General features: G+C 41.9%; 1 protein-coding gene across 1 annotated transcript in view; it reads right to left on the reverse strand.

Annotated features, from left to right (window-relative positions):
- Window positions 1-22,191, reverse strand: part of LOC141053654 (septin-10-like) — a 146,405-nt gene that overhangs the window by 74,139 nt on the left and 50,075 nt on the right. The window contains exons 6-7 of the mRNA XM_073550668.1: window positions 15,306-15,467; window positions 14,980-15,076 (exon numbers count right to left, since the gene is read on the reverse strand). Coding sequence (XP_073406769.1) covers window positions 14,980-15,076; window positions 15,306-15,467 — 259 coding nt within the window. The remainder of the gene's footprint in view (window positions 1-14,979; window positions 15,077-15,305; window positions 15,468-22,191) is intronic.

A 22,191-nucleotide genomic window follows, 5' to 3' on the forward strand; every position in this document is an offset into this window, starting at 1 on the left:
ACCATATTAGATGGGCCCCTTAACCCCCTAAAAATTCTAATACCATATTAATTGGTCAACCCGTTTTTATTTGTTTATTTTTTATTTTATTTTATTATTATAATACCATATTAGTTGGTCAATTGTTTCCACGTTGGTTGATATATTCACCTAACCTAATACCAAACTAGTTGGTCATCTGATACCATATTGATTGGTTTAAACTTCTAATACCATATTGACTGGTTCTAGGCTTGATTCCCTCATACCCGCAAACAGTAAAATGTCCCAGAAAAATTCAAAATCATTCATCCCTTTAAGAGCTCAAAAACAAAAAGGCCTTTACCGCAATCTTTCAATGGATGCAATTAACACTCTGAGCCCTACCAAATCAAGGTCTCCCATAAAAGGAGATGAAAAACTACTCTCTAACAAAACTTTAAAACCAAATCAGAGAAATAACAGTGGTAAAACACCAAATGAACGAACCAAAGCAACAATTTCTTCCTCCAAAATAACAGATGATATGGACACCTCCATTTCATCAAAGAGAAAAGTCCCAGGAGAATGGGGGGGAAACCTCTTTTACAATATAACTCATCAAGTGAAGAATCAGATAACTCTTCTCTCTCTTCACCAAACCTCAGCTCTGAAAAATCAAAGTTTAACAAAGGAGAGCCAGAAATTGAATACCCTAATTCAAATGACAAAAATTCCATTGAGCTATATATGGCTAGTCTCGCTGACAAAAATCAATAATAGCCTAAAAATCACATTGAATAACCAAACTAAGATTTTTCAAGAAACACTTGAAATATTCCACAAAAAATTGGAAAACCAGGAAACCAGATTGATAGATGTAGAGGAAAAATTAAGCTCCACCCAAAAAGAAAACCAAGAAATAAAGAAAGAGTTACTCAACCTAAAAACAAAATTGGCAGACTTGGAGGACAGAAATCGGAGAAACAATTTAAAAATGAGAGGAATTCATGAGTCTGTCTCTCCCAATAATTTAGCTGACTATACAAAGAAAGTGTTCAAGAAAATTGTCCCATCTTTAACTGACCAGGACCTCATAATTGACAGGATCCATAGACTTCCTAAACCACCTAACATCCCTAAGGAGGCACCAAGAGACACAATAATGAGAGTTCACTTCTTCCACATAAAAGATCAATTATAAATTGCGCCAGACAAAAAGGTGGGTTCCCTGAACCCTATAACCACTTGAGATTTTATGCGGATCTCTCCAAAGATACAATTGAAGGTAGGAAAGCATTCAAGATCATAACGGTACCTCTAAGACAATGGGATTTCATATAAATGGGGTTTCCCCCTTAAGCTCCTTGTCCATTTCAAGGAAAAAACGACAGCCCTACTTTCTCCAAAAGATGGTATGGAATTCTTGAAAGCAAACAAAATCCCTCATCGCGATAAAACTACAGCCTCTGACGACTCCAAAGGCACAACCTGAAATAATCTTGATTCCCCTCAAGGCCTAATCTTGTCATTCAGGCTATCAGCCTTAAAGTTTCACATGATGTTCTAAAGTCTCTTTGTTTCTACTGTTATAGAAGTTCCTTAGAGCTTGTTACCACAAACTTTCCCCCACACTAAAGTAGAATCCACAGGAGTGGATTCCTTCTGGAGGACCTTGTTCGGTTTTAGTATTATTTGCTAAAGTTATATTTGCTTGTCATACTGTATATATTTTATCTGAGCAATTTCAGATACAGTTTGATTTAAATTTTCAGGTTTTTTTTTTTAATCTAAAGTAGTCCATCGGGTCCAATCTACAGTCATGGCCAAAAGTTTAGAGAATTACACAAATATTAATTCTTACAAAGTCTACTGCTTCATTTTTTCTAATGGCAATTTGCATATACTCCAGAATGTTATAAAAAGTGATCAGCTTATCAGCAATTACTTGCAAAGTCAATATTTGCCTAGAAAATTAACTTTATCCCCCAAAACACATTTCAACATCATTGCAGCCCTGCCTTAAAAGGACCAGCTAACATCGTTTCAGTGATTGCTCCATTAACACAGGTGTGGGTGTTGATGAGGACAGGGCTGGAGATCAATCTGTCATGATTAAGTAAGAATGACACCACTGGACACTTTAAAAGGAGGCTTGTTATGAATGAGTCACCGTAGGAGGCAGACACAAAAATAGCAGCTAAGTCCAGAAAACCGGAGAAGTTGGCAACTATCAGATTGCAGACCCCTGAACCTAACAACACAACTAGCAGTAGCCGTGGGGGGTTCCTACGGTGCCCTAGACCCATCGATCACAGCCGGAGAAACTAAATAGCCTAAAGACAGAAAAGGAAAATCTAAACTGCCCCAGAGCAGACCCCAAAGTAAAAGGCAGCCCCCAACATATAATGACGGTGAAGAAAGATGAAAAAACACAAACACAGATAGAAAGATAGGCTGAGCAAACAATGGGGCCCAAGCTAACTAAAAATAGGACAGGATAGGACAGCTGCTGTCTGCAATCTGCAAAAACCCTAAAAAGACATAAGCCAACAGGCTGATATGGAAAAAGGCCCTGAAGCAGCTAGGCTTCAAAAACTATATCAGCACTCAGGTATTTTCTGAAGACAGAGCAAAAGGAATTCAGCTCACCCCAGCAGTGAATGACTGAAATCCAGAAAAACAAGGACAAAGTACAAATGCAAATGGCAGAGCAGAAAACTTAGCTTTTGGAGAGCAGGAATTCAGACTGGTATCCAAGGATCCCACAGAGAAATCACCCACAGAGCAGAAGGGTGTGGACAGCCTTATATCCAGTCAGAAACTCCACTCAGCCAATCATCATCATTAGACCCAGATGCTTGATAATCAGGCTCACTATCTTTCTTTACTAGAAGAGGGAGTTCATCGGGCCTCAGTAGTGAAGGGGAAAATGAACTCACAACAGAGACTGGTGCTTGGCATCATTGTTTCTCTTCTGTTAACCATGGTTATCTCTAAATAAACACGTGCAGTCATCATTGCACTGCACAAAAATGGCCTAACAGGGAAGAGTATCGCAGCTAGAAAGATTGCACCTCAGTCAACAATCTATCGCATCATCAAGAACTTCATGGAGAGAGGTTCCCTTGTTGCCAAAAAGGCTCCAGGGCGCCCAAGAAAGACCAGCAAGCGCCAGGACCGTCTCTTAAAAGTGTTTCAGCTGCGGGATCGGGCTACCAGCAGTGCAGAGCTTGCTCAGGAATGGCAGCAGGCAGGTGTGAGTGCATCTGCACGCACTGTGAGGCGGAGACTCTTGGAGCAAGGCCTGGTCTCAAGGAGGGCAGCAAAGAAGCCACTTCTCTCCAGAAAAAACATCATGGACAGACTGATATTCTGCAAGAGGTACAGGGAGTGGACTGCTGAGGACTGGGGTAAAGTAATTTTCTCTGATGAATCCCCTTTTCGATTGTTTGGGACATCTGGAAAACGGCTTATTCGGAGAAGACCAGGTGAGCGCTACCACCAGTCTTGTCTCATGCCAACTGTCAAGCATCCTGAAACCATTCATGTGTGGGGTGGCTTCTCAGCCAAGGGAATAGGCTCTCTCTCAGTCTTGCCTAAAAACACAGCCATGAATAAAGAATGGTCCCATATGTCCTCCAAGAGCAACTTCTCCCAACCGTCCAAGAGCAGTTTGGCGATCAACAATGCCTTTTTCAACATGATGGAGCACCTTGCCATAAAGCAAAGGTGATAACTAAATGGCTCAGGGAACAAAACAGATATTTTGGGACCATGGCCTAGAAACTCCCCAGATCTTAATCCCATTGAGAACTTGTGGTCAATCATCAAGAGACGGGTGGACAAACAAAAACCTTCAAATTCAGACAAAATAAAAGCATTGATTTTGCAAGAATGGACTGCTATCAGTCAGGATTTGACCCAGAAGTTGATTGAGAGCATGCCAGGGAGAATTGCTGAGGTCCTGAAGAAGAAGGGTCAACACTGCAAATATTGACTTGCTGCATTAACTCATTCTAACTGTCAATATAACCTTTTGTTACTCCTAATATGATTGCAATTATATTTCTGTATGTGATAAAAACATCTGACAAACACACATAAAAACCAGAGGGCAGCAGATCATGTGAAAATATAATATTTGTGTCATTCTCTAAACTTTTGGCCATGACTGTACACAAAATGAAACTAAAATTGATGACGTACAATGTCAGAGGGCTTAACAGCCCAAGAAAGAGATTTATAATTCGCAATGGGTTGAATTGCTCTCATTCTGACATTGTGTGTCTTCAAGAATCGAAATTCAAACATAATTCTCATCCCAACTTTCTAGACAAAAACTTTCCTAACATTTTTGAATCTTCCAGTCCAAAGAAAAAGGCAGGGGTAATAACACTAATTAAAAACTCTCTTTCCTTCGAACTTTTGGATGAGATCAAAGACGAAAAAGGTCATTTTCACAACCTGATCTGTAATCTAAATCAAGTCACATATACAATAGTGACTGTATACGCCCCCAACAGAGGCCAAATTAAATTCCTTAATAAGCTTATGAAAAAAAATAAAAGCAATTAAAAAAGGTACTCTACTAATTGCTGGTGATTTCAATATCGTTCCAGACGGCAAAATGGACACCACAGCAACAAATAGAAACAAATCTGAAACGCTAAGCAAATGGTTGCATACAAACGAATTGTTCGACGTTTTTCGATGTCTAAATTCGACCCCAATTGAATTTAGTCATTTCTCTGACCCACATAATTCAGCCTCTAGGATAGACTTAATTTTGTCAGATGTTTTCTCTCCCTAAGTTCCCAAGTGTTTCTATATCGCCAAAAATGATATCTGACCATTCTCCAGTCATTGGTGAATTTTCAGAAGGAGCTGCAATCAGCAAACATTTTCTTTGGAAATGTAATTCCTCACTTTTCAATTCCCCTACCTAAATATTGAAATTTCCACAGCAATTAAAAACTACTTCAACGAAAACGAGTCAAACCTTGTGGACCCATTCATTTGTTGGAATGCCCATAAGGCAGTTCTGAGGGGAGTCTTAATCTACATCTCTTCTAGAATAAAAAAAAAAAAACAGAGAGAAAATTGTCAATATACAAAATCAAATCAAAACCAAAGAGTCAAACCAAGCAAAAAGATCATCTCCCTGCCCCATCATTCAATCCGAACTTTCAAAACTCAGACAAGACCTGAGAGCCATAATCTTCTCATTCTATGATTCTGCCTTAAAATCATCAAAATTAAAACAATATAAAAATCTCAATAAGCCTTCAAAATATATGACGAACAGACTTCAAAAGCTCAGGATAAGAAGCAGAATAAATAAAATAACTTCTCCAAAAGGTGAGTCACTAAATCATCCCCAAGATATTGTAAAGTCATTTGCAAACTACTATCAAGACCTATACAACATCAACCAGACTAACCCCCATCTCCAACCAAACAAATCCGAAACTGATGCATTTTTAAAATCTGTGAATCTCCCTAAACTAAACAGCGATGACACAGAATACCTCACCTCTCCTTTTACTGACAAAGAAGTCTTGGATACCATTAACCATCTTAAATATTTTAAATCGCCTGGCCCAGACGGGTTCAACAATGATTATTATAGAACATTTGGTAATCTATTAGCTCCTCACCTAACAAAAGTCTTTAACGCAGCCTCGAAAAGTGGTCGCTTTCCTGATGAAATGCTGGAAGCAACCATCATAGTTATCCCCAAGCCTAATTCGGACACAACCCAAATTAAAAATTACAGGCCTATATCCCTTATCAATAGCGATCTGAAATTTTACGCTAAAATAATTGCAAATAGACTAAACCAATTTTTACCCAAGCTTATACTAAATGACCAAATTGGTTTTATAAAAAACAGACAAACAGTTGACGGCACAAGAAGGCTTATTAATCTAATAAAATTAATCAAATCTACTAAAACAAAAGCCTCTATAATATCCCTAGATGCCGAAAAGGCGTTTGACCGCCTCAATTGGAAGTACCTTCAAGCAGTTCTACATAAATTCGGTTTTCATTCCCAATTTTTAACAACCATAATGGCACTTTACTCAAACCCCAAAGCAAGAGTTTATGCCAATAATAACCTCTCTAAGTCATTTAAAATAACTACTGGCACCCGTCAGGGTTGTCCCCCTATCGCCCCTACTTTTTGTCCTGGCCATAGAGCCTTTGGCCCAATTGCTTAGGGATGACACAGAAATTAGAGGTTTAAAGGTAGACACTAGAGAGTTTAAAATCAGCCTTTTTGCTGATGACATAATCCTTTCTATCTCTAATCCTCATGATTCACTGATAAAAATCCAAAAGCTTCTCCAAGCCTTCTCAAAAATGTCCTACTTTAGAATTAACCAAACAAAATCAAAAATTCTCCCTTTCAATTTAAACAATTCTGAGATAGAGGAGATCAAAAAAAATCAATCCCTGGTCTTGGACAGATAATAATCTCACATATCTTGGCATAGACTTTTGCAAAAATATTGACTCCTTAATTCCTAACAATCTTGACACCTTGCTTAAAAATATCTTGGATGGCTTCAACATATATAGAGATGGAGAACTATCATGGTGGGGGAAAATCATGACTTTTAAGTCATATGTATTGCCGAAGATTTTATATTTGTTCAGGTCACTCCCAATAAAAATATCGACTTCTCTTCTAACTAGTTTACAAAATAAAATCAACTCCTTCATCTGGGGAAACAAGAAACCCAGAATTGCAAAAAATATTCTATATATAATAGTAAAAGATATGGAGGAGCTGGACTTCCTAATATCTTGGCATACTATTACGCCAACTTAATAAAGCAGAGTCTTCATTGGTGGCCGCATTTAGAACCCCCTGCCTGGTATGACCTAGAACTCCATTTCAATAATAACAAATCTCTAAATCTATTCATCCTAGACCAAATACTACTAAGAAAAGACATTACAAACTCTCATACTATCTTCCAACCCATACTGGGTGCATGGAAAAAATTTTCTAAACCTAAAATGGGTCACAATAACTTTGATTCTCTAAAAAAATATTTCACTTCATGTCATTTGCTCGTCATTGAAACACACCATAGACCCTCTATGGGAGAAATTAGGGATAAAGAAACTAAAAGACTTGAGTGGAGGACTGGCTTGTCACCCATGTAGCCTCCTAAAAAAAACAGTTTAACATTCCTTCCTCTTCATTTTGTCAGTATCTGATTTTGAAAAATCATATTGATAAGTTTCTTCTCAAAAATTCTCGTATCTCTGAACCAGCAGTAAATTTGGTCAATAATATTGATCACAGTATATTCTGGAGTATGGAATTCATATATAAATGTTTAAACAGAAGCTATGAATTGACAAAAACCCATAACATAATAAAATGGGAGGCTGAACTTCACTTAAGTCTTGATCCTTCTGAATGGGAAAAAGCTTGTACCATTTTTTATTCTGCCACAGCTTCAATGTCCTTACAAGAATCCCACCATAAAATTCTTACTAGATGGTATTATACACCTGCCAAACTTTCTAAAATAAACCAAGAACATTCTTCAACCTGTTGGAGAAACTGTGGGCAATATGGGAGCTTAATTCACATCTTTTGGCATTGTCCTATTATTAAGTCGCTTTGGAAAAATCTAAATAAACTCATAAACTCAATACCTTCAAAAAAGATTCACCTCTCTCCTCAATTGGCACTTCTATCGTTGAACTCAGATCAGATAGACCCTACCTTAACCCCTTCACTACCAAGGGTGGTTTGCACGTTAACTACAGGGCCAATTTTTACAATTCTGACCACTGTACCTTTATGAGGTCATAACTCTGGAACGCTTCCATGGATCCTGGTGATTCTGACATTGTTTTCTCGTGACATATTGTACTTCATGTTAGTGGTAAAATTGCATTCAAATAACTTGCGTTTATTTGTGAAAAAAATGGAAATTTGGCGAAAATTTCGCAATTTTCCAACTTTGAATTTTTATGCCCTTAAATCACAGAGATACGGCACACAAAAAACTTAATACATAACATTTCCCACATGTTTACTTTACATCAGCACAATTTTGGAACCAAAATTTTTTATGGTTAGGAAGTTAGAAGGGTTAAAAATTGACCAGCGATTTCTCATTTTTGCAACACCATTTTATTTTTAGGGACCACTTCACATTTGAAGCCACTTTGAGGGGTCTATATGATAGAAAATACCCAAAAGTGACACCATTCTAAAAACTGCACCCCTTAAGGTGCTTAAAACCACATTCAAGAAGTTTATTAACCCTTTAGGTGCGTCACAGGAATTTTTTGAATATTAAAAAAAAAAAAATGAACATTTAACTTTTTTTCACAAAAAAAATACTTCAGGTTCAATTTTCTTTATTTTACCAAGGGTAACAGGAGAAATTGGACTGCAAAAGTTATTGTGCAATTTGTCCTGAGTACGCTGATACCTGATATGTGGGGGGGAACCACTGTTTCGGCGCATGGCAGAGCTCAGAATGGAAGGAGCGCCGTTTGACTTTTTCAATGCAAAATTGGCTGGAATTCAGATCGGACGCCATGTCACGTTTGGCGAGCCCCTGATGTACCTAAACAGTGGAAACCCCCCCAAGTGACCCCATTTTGGAAACTAGACCCCCCAAGGAACTTATCTAGATATGTGGTGAGAACTTTGAACCCACAAGGGCTTCACAGAAGTTTATAACGTACAGCGGTACAATTAAAAAATCATATTTTTTTCCACAAAAATGATCTTTTCACCCCCAATTTTTATTTTTCCAAGGGTAACAGGACCCTAAAAGTTATTGTGCAATTTGTCCTGAGTACGCTGATACCCCATATGTGGGTGTAAATGACTATTTGGGCGCATGGCAGAGCTCGGAAGGGAAGCAGCGCCATTTGACGTTTTTGGCTAGAATTGAGATCGGACACCATGTCGCGATTGGAAAACCCCTGATGTACCAAAACAGTGGAAACCCCCCCACAAATGACACCATTTTGGAATCTAGACCCCCCAAGGAACTTATCTAGATGTGTGGTGAGAACTTTGAACCCCCCCAGTGCTTCACTGAAGTTTATAACGTCCGGGCGTGAAAATAAAAAAATCGTATTTTTTCCACAAACATGATCTTTTAGTCCCCATTTTTTTATTTTCCCAAGGGTAACAGGAGAAATTGGACCCCAAAAGTTGTTGTCCAATTTGTCCTGAGTACACTGATACCTCATATGTGGGAGAAAACTACTGTATGGGCACACGTCGGGGCTCGGAAGGGAAGTAGTGACGTTTTGGAATGCAGACTTTGATGGATTGGTATGCGGGTGTCATGTGCGTTTGGAGAGCCCCTGATGTACCTAAACTATTGAAACTCCCCACAAGTGACCCCATTTTGGAAACTAGACCCCCCCACGGAGCTTATCTAGATGTGTGGAGAGCACTTTGAACCCCCAAGTGCTTCACAGAAGTTTATAACGCCTGGGCGTGAAAATAAAAAAAACATTTTTTTCCGCAAAATTATATTTTTGCCCCCAATTTTTTATTTTCCTAAGGGTAACAGGAGAAATTGGACCCCAAAAGTTGTTTTGTAATTTGTCCTGAGTAGGCTGATACCCTACATGTGGGGGTAAAACACTGTTTGGGCGCATGGCAGAGCTTGGAAGGGAAGGAGCACCATTTGACTTTTTCAACGCAGAATTGGCTGGAATTGAGATCAGACGCCATGTTGCCTTTGGAGAGCACCTGATGTGCCCAAACAGTGGAAACCCCCAATTATAACTCCAACCCTAACCTCAACACACCCCTAACCCTAATCTGAGCCCTAGCCCTAACCCTAGCCCTAACCCTAGCCCTAACCCTAACCCTAGCCCTAACCCTAGCGGGAAAATGGAAATAAATACATTTTCTTTTAGTTTTATTATTTTTCCCTAACTAAGGGGGTGATAACGGGGGGTTTGATTTACTATTTATGGCGGTTTTTATGTTTGGCGGCTGTCGCACGCTAAAAGACGCTTTTTATTGTAAAAATAGTTATTGCATCACCACATATTGTGAGCTATAATTTTTCCGTATTTTGACCCACCGAGTCATGTGAGGTCTTATTTTTTGCGGGACGAGTTGACGTTTTTATTGGTACCATTTTCGGGCACGTGACATTTTTTGATCGCTTTTTATTCCGATTTTTGGGACGCAGAATGAACAAAAACCAGCGTTTCATGAATTTCTTTTGGGGGGTGCGTTTACACCGTTCCGCGTGCGGTAAAATTGATAACGCGTTTTTATTCTTCGGGTCAGTACGGTTACAGCGATACCTCATTTAGGTCGTTTTTTTATGTTTTGTCGGTTTTTTGCAATGAAAACAATTTTAAATAAAAAATAATTATTTTTGTATCGCTTTATTCTGCGAGCTATAACTTTTTTATTTTTTCGCTGATGATGCTGTGTGGCGGCTCGTTTTTTGCGGGACAAGATGACGTTTTCAGCGGTACCATGCATATTTATATGCGTCTTTTTGATCGCGCGTTATTGCACTTTTTGTTCGGTGGTATGATAATAAATCATTATTTTTTGCTTCGTTTTTTATTTTTATTTTTTAAGAGGTTCGCTAAAGGGGTTAACTAATGGGAAAGTTTTATAGGGCAGGTCATTACGGACGCGGCGATACCAAATATGTGTACTTTTATTGTTTTTGTTTTTTTTTATTTTGAAAAAAATGGATTTATTGGGGAATATTTTTTTTTTTTTTACTAATTTATTTAGCGATTTTTTTTTTAATTATTTTTAACACTTTTTTTTTTTTTTTTTTTTTTTACTTTATTACCTTGTCCCAGGTGGGACATCACTGTCCTGTGACAGATCGCTGATCTGTCACATCACAGATCACTGTGACAGATCAGCGATCTGTCACAGGCACTGCTGCAGACTTCCTCATGCCTGCGCTTTGCAGGCAGTGAGGAAGTCAGCTCCCTGCAGGCCCCCGTCGCCATCTTGGATCCGGGGGCCTGTAGGGAAAGAGCCCCCCGCAGCAGCGCTGCACATTGCGCTGCCGTGGGGGGGGGATCAGGGAAGCACGGAGGGAGCCCCCTCCCTGCCGATGCTTCCCTTTAACCCCCGGTACACCGCGATCGCGTTTGATCGTGGTGTGCAAGGGGTTAACGTGTCGGGGGCGGTCCGTGACCGCCCCTGACACATTGTGCCGGGTGTCAGCTATGATAATTAGCTGACACTCGGCCGCGATCAGCGGCGCTCACCACGTGGGCGCCGCTGATCGCGATGACGTAATATTCCGTCCATGGTAATTAGGTCCATGGTCACATGGACGGAATATTACGTCAATTGTAGGTAAGGGGTTAAAACCTCTTGTTATCCACATCTTATTAGTTACTAAAAATGCTTTGGCCTATTACTGGAAAAAGCCTGACCCACCATCGATTCAAAATATTATTGAAAAAGTTAGCCTTCACAAAGAATTTGAACGTAAGCTAGCCATGTTAAACAACTCCCATGACAAATTTATAAAGAAAGGGACTCGTTGGATAGAACTATATCCTTGAACCCCTATGGACTACAATATTATATATATATATATATATATATATATATATATATATATATATATATATATATATACACATATATATATATACATACACACATACAATGTTAATTGGTCATTCGATTAAACATTGGTCGATATATTCACCTAATCTAATACCATATCGGTTGGTCAACTGCTATGTCTATATTAGAATTAACATAGAATACGTGTTTGTGCTTTCAAATGTACATATGTAAACACCGTCTCTATTCATTTTAAGCCATTCTGCGTAATGGCATGTTTGAATTAACAATGTTTAAAAAAGTTTGTTCCCTATTCCCTCCCAACCAACCCCTTCCTTTCCCTTTTACCCTTTCCCTTTTAAATTTCAAAACCAATAAAAAAGTTTGGAAAAGAAACGATACAATGTATTGCTTTACCCATCATCACTTTTTTGTTATCCAACGGTGTGGTGAATAATCTTTTCATGTTAATAAAATCAATCACTATTTGCAATCAGCTGAGAATGCGACTGTTTATCGCTTACTTGGAATTTTGGAATACTCCCGTCCAGTCAGCCCCCCCCCCAAATTTGCTGAGTGCGCACCATTTCTATTGTCGACTGTCAGTAGTTTGAGACTGGGATGGAGGTTCACCTTCTAACAAGACAACAACCCAAAGCATACTGCTAAAGCAACACTCGAGTGGCTTAAGGGGAAAAATGTAAATGTTTTGGAGAGGCCTAGTCAAAGCCCAGACCTTAATCCAATTGAGAATCTGTGGTCAGACTGGAAGATTGCTGTTCACCAGAGGAAGCAATCTAACTTGAAGAAACTGAAGCAGTTTTGCCTTGAGCAATGGGCAAAAATCCTGTAATTGCTGCAAAAGGAGGCTCTACAAAGTACTGACTTTAGGGGTGTGAATAGTTATGCACACTGAAGTTTTCAGTTATTTTGTCATATTTATTGTTTTCTTCGCAATAGAAAGAAAACTAAATAATCATAGTTGTAGGCATGTTCTTTACGTGAACTGATGCAAACCCTCAAAAAAAAGTAGAATTCCAGGTTGTGAGGTAGCAAAACAAAAAACAAATGCAAAGTGAGGTGAATACTTTTGCAAGCCACTGACTGTATAAAAGGTTCTTAGTTCAGGTCAAGAGACCCTCGGTGAATGTGGGAATTGAAATCCGTGCATGACCCGTGAAACATGCACATGTGAAGTCATCCTTAGGCTATGTTCCCACGATTAGTTTTTGATGAGTTTTTTACGCTGCATATTTTTGAAAAAATGAAAGTAACCTATTTTACTTAATGAGTGCAGAAACTCCGCAACATCAGGAACTCACCAAAAGCTCATTGTGGGGATGTAGCCTTATAGTTTCTCTCAATTTATTGTCCCTTTGATTTAGTGCTCATTCACATGAATGTATTTACAATCTGTGCCCTGATCATGTGGAAAACAGATAACACATGGCACATGTGACATTGTAACTGGATGGGCTAGTTCAGATGACAGTTTCAACACAGGCTGGATGACCATGTGAAAGAAAAATAAAAAACTGAACTTAATGGATGCCAAAAAAAAACCAGATCCCACAATGGTACATTACACAGGCAGATCCATTTTACCGGAATATATACAAGACTATATTACAGATCATAAACATTAAAAATCGTTCATTTTTTCTGGAAGAACAAATAACAGCTTAATAAACACGGATGTAAATATGGACCAAAATATGCTCATGTGTAAGAGATCTGATATTTTACATTCATTCATCTGCAGGCAATGGACACACATTAGTTTTCACACAATTTTAACAGTAGAAAGAATCAGTAAAAAAGTCTAGAAGTATTTACAAGAAGGTACAACTCACTAGATGTGATTACAATGGTGACTATCGCACCAGTCTGTTAACCTTACATAACCCTAGAAAGGGTAACGCTTCTACCGCTCACAAGATAATTAATGGGATTTACTTTCTAAAACCAGTTATACAGCTGGGTCTATTATAAGGAAAACACTAGCTCAATGCTCATTCATTAGGATAGCAGTCAGAGATGTTAATGCAATATACAAACTTTAGCCATTTAGTGGCTCAGCCAGGCTTAATACACGCTGATTTCTGTAGTCAGCTATACATACAGTTCAGCTGCATTTTCTACGATGGATACTGAAATTGATAGAAGTAGAAGTGAAGATAGGAAAACTGCTATCAAATAAACAGACAATGGCCCCTATTTATCAAAGCTTTTACACCCAAAACGGTTCAACATTTTTGCGTAACTTGAAGTTGTGCCAATATTTTGCGACTTTTGGCGTTTTAAAGCTAGTTTCTCACAGCTTCGCCAAAATGAGTGCTTCTAGGGTGGGACGGAGGCGTGGTAGGGGCAAGACACAAGAGCCCATCTAATTCCCAATAAGCTGTGGAGTTCCCTACACCAGAAATCTCAATTCAGTACCTGAATGTGGAGTGAGATTTCTGGTGTGGCGCATGTAGAGGCCACGCTCGTTGTCAGACGCTCCAGATTCATGAAGAGGAATAAACCTTTCTTCATGAATTAGAAGCGCATGACTCAACCATGCCCCATCATCAAGACCAGCAGGAAGATTGACAGTCTTGATGAATCTGGATCAGAAAGACTTCTTTCAGATGGTTATAGGCTACATAAGACAACACTGCGCGCCGAGGGGGGGCATATCTCTGCTCTACCCAGTTCTACTCCTTTCCTTAAGAAGTGGACATCTCATTTAGGTTATCACCACCAATGGGCAGAGGTTGGTCCCAACCTGATCTTGGGTAGCACAATGATTAACACAGCAGGTTTACAGAACTGGGGTCCTAGGTTCACGTCCCACCAAGGACAACATCTGCAAGCAGTTTATAGGTTCTCCCCGTGTTTGTGTGGGTTTTCTCCAGGTCGTCCGGTTTCCTCCCACACTCAAAAGGCATACTGATAGGGAATTTAGATTCCGAGTCACAATAGGGACAGTAATGATAATGTCAGTAAAGCACTGTGGAAAATAATAGCGCTATACAAGCAAATAAAAAAGATAAATAAATTATATTTCTATATATTACATATAATCTAGAATAAATAACTAAACCCATCCTAGTCTATGAACCCCACTGCAGCTGCATGGTCTTCTCAATAATACAATAGCTTGTGTATTGCACTGGAGCCCTTTTTTCTTTTGATCATTTATGGGAGAAGGGAGATGGGTGCCCAAAATGCAAATTATCACTTTTAGGTATTAAACTAACCCAGCAAATTAACAGCAGGCTCAAATATCGGTGGAAAATTGTGACTCTTGTCTACGTGAAGCCTGGTCCATCTCTCCCACACATGGAAACTAAGCAGAATCCAATAGCGCATAGCGGCTCTCACAAATGTATCACCTGCAGAATCAATGGGGAACTTTATTTCAGAGATGCAAAATTTGCAATAGCCTTGAATATGAATTTCTTTACCTTGCACAGTACCCCATGGATACTGCCGAGCCTTTACCATTTTGTTTCCAATCTTTACTTCCTCCATACTACCCACTACTGCAAAAGGTAGCTGAGTCTGAGGCAAGAAAAATATAAAAAAAGGAATATTAACAAACATTTATGGGAGCCTCAAGTTCTCATACAACTAGTTTCCTCTCTACATATTACAATACATATAATGCATGGCAAAGAAAAAGCAGAGAAAGACTTTAACTTGTTAGTTATTGTAAAATACAACAACCCATTAATGGGGACGGACAGAGATGGACGACTGATAATGGAAATGCACATTACTGGAGACTTACATTCATTGACGCATTCAGCTTGCTGATGGTCTCATCATCCGTTGGAAACTGGTAGATCTGCACGCCATTGCTCACCAACTCACTCATCAGCTTTGCTTTGAACTTCTGTAACTCTGACTTTGAGATCACATCTGCTTTAGCAATGACGGGTATGATGTTCACCTGAGAAGGAGCACATTCCACATGGAAGATTAAAGACAACTCATGTAGACACCTGGATGGAAGGTCAGTGTACAGAAAGTCTTAGTTACTCACCGGTTAACGGTATTTTTCGGAGTCCATGACAGCACCACCTGAGAGAGGGATCCGCCCTTCCTAGGAACAGGAAAACCTACAGATACAAAAGGGTGGCACCTCTCCCACGCATCAGTTGGATTTCAGAGCATACAAGAGGACCTCCAAGGTTAATGCATGACTATATGTACAACAATATTAATACTTAAATTTTTATCACCCGTGGATATGTACAAAGGGAAGACGTGCACACCCAAATTAACTAAGGGAAGGGAATCTATGGGTGCTGTCATGGACTCCGAAAAATACCGTTAACCGGTGAGTAACTAAGACTTTATTCGGTCGTCCATGACAGCACCACCTGAGAGCATTACAGAGAGTAATCACTACTTTAGGGGGGGACTACAGCCTGCAGAACCCTGATACCGAAGGAGAGGTCTGCAGAAGCACCCAAGTCTAGCCTATAATGACTATAAAAAGTGCTCGGAGAGGACCAAGTGGCCGCCTTACAAATCTGGTCGATGGAGACTTCCGATCTCTCGGCCCACGAGGTCGCCACGGCTCTGGTGGAATGCGCCTTCAATTTCTCCGGAGCTACTCTACCTTTTGAGGCATAAGCCAACGAGATTGCTTCTCTAATCCATCTGGCTAGTGTACTTTTAGACACCCTAAGACCTTTCCTAGGGCCTTGGTAGGAGACAAAGAGGGCATTGCCTTTCTTCCAGGGATCGGTAGCCGCTAGATACTCCAAGAGGCATCTCCTAACATCTAAAGTGTGTAGCTTCTCCTCTTTCTCATTAGTTGGTTTAGGGAGGAAGGCTGGAAGGACTATTTCCTGCGACCTATGAAAGCTGGAGGCTACTTTTGGTAAATACGCTGGGTCAGGTCTAAGTATTACCCTATCCTCTTTTGCCTGAAGAAAAGGTGGGCACCTAGACAATGCCTGAATGTCGCTTACCCTACGGGCTGACGTTATGGCTATTAGGAAAGCTATCTTGAGTGACAGGTTCCTAATAGGGGCTGACGAGATGGGTTCAAATGGCGCTTCTGTCATAGCTGTGAGGACTAGGTTCAAATCCCATGGCGTGAGTCTATTCTTTACTATTGGTCTGGATCTACTTGCTGCTTTAATAAACCTATTGACGCAGTAATTAGCCGCGATGTTGCAGCTAAAGAGGGCCCCTAAGGCGGATACCTGTACTTTAAGGGTACTGGTGGATAGACCCAAGTCCAGCCCTTTTTGTAAAAATTCCAAGATCTGGCCTATAGGGACAGAATCATCAGTATTTATATTTGAGCTTTGGAGGAATTTTTTCCAAATTCTGACGTAAATCTTAGTTGTCACCACTTTCCTACTTTTTAGTAGAGTGTCAATTAGGTCTGGGGAGAAGCCTTTACTTTCTAGCAGTGACCGCTCAAATTCCACGCCGTGAGATGTAGGCCAGCCACCTGAGGGTGGAAGACCGGGCCCTGGGACAGAAGGTCCGGGATGTCCTGGAGAACCCAAGGATCGTCTACCGACATGATCCTGAGGTTCGAGAACCATGCTCTTCTGGGCCAGAACGGGGCGATGACTATGACCCTTGCCCTGTCCTTCCTGATCTTCCTCAACACCAGAGGAAGTAGAGATAGGGGAGGAAAGGCGTAGGCTAGCCTGAAGTCCCATTTTATCAGTAGCGCATCTACTGCCAGAGGAGTCTCCCTGGGATTTAGGGAGCAAAACTGTCGTTTTCGAGTTCTACTTGGTGGCGAATAGATCCACCTCTGGTTGACCCCATCTCTGCACAATCTGAACGAAAATGGAGGTGTTTAAGGCCCACTCTCCTTGTTTTAACAGATTGCGGCTTAGGAAATCTGCCGCGACGTTCTCTTTTCCTCTTATGTGAAGAGCCGTGAGAGATAAAAAATGCCGCTCTGCTAGCTGGAACAACTGTCCTGCCACATTCATCAGAGTTTTGGATCGAGTTCCGCCTTGGTGGTTGATATAGGCCACGACCACTCGATTGTCCGTGAGAACTTGTACGTGATGGCCCTGTAGATACATAAGGAGCTCTTTAGCTGCGTGTACTACCGCTGTCAATTCTTTCATATTAGAAGACATTTGTATCTGATCCCGTTCCCATAGGCCCTGGACCAGAATCCCCTCCATATGCGCCCCCCAACCGGAAGGACTTGCATCCGTGGTGACCACGCGGGTAATGTTATACTCCCAAGGGACCCCTCTAGACAAGTTATTTCTTTCTAGCCACCACTCCAGGGACTCTATTGTGTTTCTGGATAAGGTCAGTCGACCTTCCAAGTTACCCCCTAGAATCCTCTGATACCATAAAACTTCGCCCTGTAGAGTTCTCGTATGAACTTGGGCCCACTGGACCGCGGGAATGCAGGATGAGAGGGAACCCAACAGGGACATGGCTTTCCTGAGGGACATGGAGGGGTTGTTGGAAGCGTTCAGGACCCGGCCATGCAGGTGCAGCAGCTTCTCTGGGGGTAGACGGCATTCCTGCTTTTTAGAATCTAGGGTTAGGCCTAGAAATTGTTGAATTTTTAATGGCTGCAAACGGGATTTTTTGATATTAAGTAGCCATCCCAACCGTTCTAGAGCCGCCGTTGTTTTCTGTAATTGTTCTAACACTGCTCGGCTGAACTGCCTATTATAAGGAGGTCATCTAGATAGGGAACGACTAGAATGTTTAGCTCGCGCAGATGGGCCATCACCTCTGCCATCACTTTGGTGAATACTCGGGGCGCAACTGCCACCCCGAAGGGTAAGGCCACGTACTGGAAGTGCTGGATTGACCCCTTCAACTGAACCGCCAGTCTAAGGAAAGGTTGGTGTGCTAGACATATGGGTATATGGTAGTAAGCATCTTTCAGATCTAGGACCACCATGAAGCAGTTTTGAAACAGCATTTTTATTGCGGTGTTAATTGTTTCCATTTTAAACGGACGTACAACCAGGCATTTATTGAGGGCTTTGAGGTTAAATATAGCCCTAAATGAGTCGTCCGGTTTACGGACCAAGAACAGGGGGGAATAGAAGCCTTTCCCCCTCTCTTCCTCTGGAACTCTCGTCAGGACTTTTTTGTCCAGTAGCTCGAGGACCTCGGTCTCCAGGGCAGCTTGTTCTAGCGGGGAAGATTTGAGCGGGGTTACCTTGAACCGATCTTGGGGAACGCAGGAGAACTCTAGGTGCAGTCCTGTAGCTATCACCCCCAGTATCCAGCTGCTATTCGAGATTCTGGCCCAGGCCGGGTAGAAGGCAGATAATCTTCCTCCTACCGGAGCCACTAGTCATTGGGGCGGCTTCTTATCCCGTGATGGACCTTCTTGGCGCCCCCCTCCTCCGAACATGAAGCCCGTACCTCTGGTTTTCTTGTTGTCCCATCTGTTCTGATCTCTGGCCTGTCTCCTGCGGGAATACCCTTTCCTAGAAAAGGGACGTCTCCAGGATGTATTCGGCAGACTCGGAAATTTCTTTTTCTCATCCCCGGCTTTCTCTAACAGTTCGTCTAGGACGGGGCCGAACAAGTATTCACCCTCACAGGGGATAGAACAGAGACGGGACCTGGCTTGGATATCTCCCGGCCAGCATTTTAACCAGAGGGCTCTTCGGGCCGAATTAGACAAACTTGCAGACCTGGCCGCCATTCTTACTGAGTCTGCCGAGGCATCTGCCAGAAAGGCAGCAGCATTCTGGATAATTGGAAGAGACTTACGGATGGAAGCTCGCGAGGTTCCATCCTTTAGCTGGGAGTCCAATTGATCCAGCCAAACCATCATGGATCTGGCTGCGCACGTGGCTGCTATTGCTGGCCTTAGGGCGCCTGCTGACATCTCCCATGTGCCCTTTAAAAAGGAATCTGCCTTTTTATCTAGGGGGTCTTTAAGGGAGGCCATATCGTCGAAGGGTATAGATGATTTTTTAGAGGCCTTAGCTACCGCTGCATCCAGCTTGGGGGCCTTATCCCATCGACTAACTATTGGGTCCTCAAAGGGGTATCTTCGCTTGAAAGCAGGCGGCATAGAACCCCTTTTTTCTGTTTTTTTCCACTCCCTGTCTATCAGGCTCTGGACTCTTTCGTTCAATGGAAAAGTCCTTTGCTTTTTGGGGTCTAGACCCCCGAACATAATGTCCTGAGCAGACAGTTCTGTCTTTTTTTCTTCTACCCCCATGGTTGACCTTATGGTTTTAATTAATTTATCCATTTGGTCCAAGGGAAAACAGAACCGGCTGGAATTCTCTTCGGAAGAAGAAGAGGAGGCCTAGGACTCTGAGGAGATATCTTCCCTCCTAGGGTCGACTGAAGATTCTGAGCCTGAAACACTAGTTCGTCTTCTTTTAGAAGAATCCTCTTTTGATAGGGCTTTTATTTCAGTCCTGATTAATTGCCTCAGGTCTGTAGCAAAGCTTGGAGCTTCTTCCGCTACCTGCATAAATAGGGAAGAGTGTAAGAGTCTGATACTCCACTCACGTTCTACCCCTCATCTCCGTCCCTACCGTCTGTCTCACGCAAGACTGACACAATCTCTTAGGGTGGCCATCTGGTAAGGGGCAACTACAGAGGGCACATTCCTTGTGCTTCTGCTTCCCTGTGGCCTTCTTCCCCTGAGAATCAAAAAACATAAGGGGACACTGCATCAGGGTACATTCTCGCAGATCTCTTACCCTTGCAGATGAGGACAGGTACCGGATTATGGGGGCTGCAGGAGGATCCTTTGGCCTAGAGGAACTGCTGTGGCTCTGTCCACTTGAACGTCCCTCCTTCCGCCTCTTAGGCTGGTCACTGGGGTGCTTTGCCACGGGCTGCACCCCTTGTGGGTCCATGGGGGCTTCTGTTGTGTCCATCGCTGGGCCTCCAGAAGCACCTCAGCAGCAATGCCTTCTGTCTTAAGAAGGCTTCCCCTCCGGATCAGCAGGAACTCCGTCCGGTGTTCGGGCCCCCCATTGGACCACTCCTCGCGATCCTCCCCCTCCCCTTCGGGTGCCCGGCCCCCTCAGGCGGCGGGCGCGCATCGGCGCGCGTCCACAACAACCGGAAGCCGACCGGCATCCGACTTCCGGTTTCGGCGCTAGGCCCCGCCCCCTTCGCCGCGTCACTTCCACCGCGCGACAGAGGCCGCGGGGACGCGCGGCAAGGGGCTAGCACTGCGCCGCCGGCTCGGAACTGCCGCTCCCTTTGTGGGACACCGCCGGCGGCGCCCGCCCGAACGGACCGCACCCCCGGGGGAAGGAGACACAGGGGGACATTGCTTACCTCACCGGCCCCAAGGAGAAGGCGACCGCCGGACCCTGTCTCCGCCTGCTCTTACCACTGCCGTGGAAATCCTACCCGGACCCACCGTGGCGCATTCAGGGCCCCCAGCGAGACCGAGGTAGGAGAACCCCCCCCCGCTACCTGAGTTGGTCCGCTAGCCTGGGAATTCAGTTATTCATGACGGACGATCTGTAGGGAGTTCTGTCCTTGTTAGGAACAGGAAACCAACTGATGCGTGGGAGAGGTGACACCCTTTTGTATCTGTAGGTTTTCCTGTTCCTAGGAAGGGCGGATCCCTCTCTCAGGTGGTGCTGTCATGGACGACCGAATAAAAATGAACAATCCATAATCAGAGTGGTAAATACCATCATTTCTCTGTTCTGTTTCATAGTGTCTTGGGATTTTCAGTGGCGCAAGAACTAAATTCTGCTGTGACTGACAGATGTGTGATGATCGCCCAATGTAGTAACCGTCACTTATGTAAAGCGAACTTGTCATCAGACTCATGTTACCCGCACCACGAGCCGCATGAATCAGACACAGGCTGCACGACTGCAGCCTGGTGCACCGTACTCTGAAACGCTGCAACGTTTAAGAGCAAGCGGACTTTAACCCCTTCCCTCCACAGCCAATTTCCATTTTTTGCGGTTTCAAATTTCCTTCCCCTTCTTCCAAGAGCTTTAACTTTTTTAAAATTTTTCTTTCCACTTAGAAGTAGGAGGGCTTGTATGAGTTGTGCTTTTTAATAACATTCATTTTACCGCATACTGAACTAGAAAAAAAAAAGAGAAAATAATTGTTTTTATATAATTAAATCTATAATTAAATCGTTCTAACATTGCTTTTTGGGAAAGGTTTTATGGCATATACTGTGTGTCAAAAATTAACTTATAATTCTCCTCCTCAAGACAATAACGGCGACACTAAATTTATTTTGTTTAATTAATTGATTGAAAAAAAAATAACAAAAAAAAAAATTTGTAACAAAAAAAAAAAAAAAAAATTTTTTTATTGTGTTCATCATTTTTTGTGAGGCGAAACATTGTTTTTACATATACCATTTTGGGTTAGATATGACATTTTGATTGCTACATACAGCATTTTTTATGACATTGTGCTGACCAAGCAAAAAACAAATTTTGATGTTTTAACACTGTTTACAGCGTTTACCCCTTCATGACCAAGCCTATTTTGACCTTAATGACCAGGCCATTTTTTGCAATTCTGACCAGTGTCCCTTTATGAGGTAATAACTCAGGAACGCTTCAACGGATCCTAGCGATTCTGTCCTAGCGATTCTGAGACTGTTTTTTCATGACATATTGGGCTTCATGTTAGTGGTAAATTTAGGCCGATAATTTTTGCGTTTATTTGTGAAAAAATCAGAAATTTGG

Source organism: Dendrobates tinctorius, unplaced genomic scaffold (genome assembly GCF_039654945.1).
Source record: "Dendrobates tinctorius isolate UK_male_01 unplaced genomic scaffold, ASM3965494v1 ptg000166l, whole genome shotgun sequence".
Taxonomy (NCBI): Eukaryota; Metazoa; Chordata; class Amphibia; order Anura; family Dendrobatidae; genus Dendrobates; species Dendrobates tinctorius.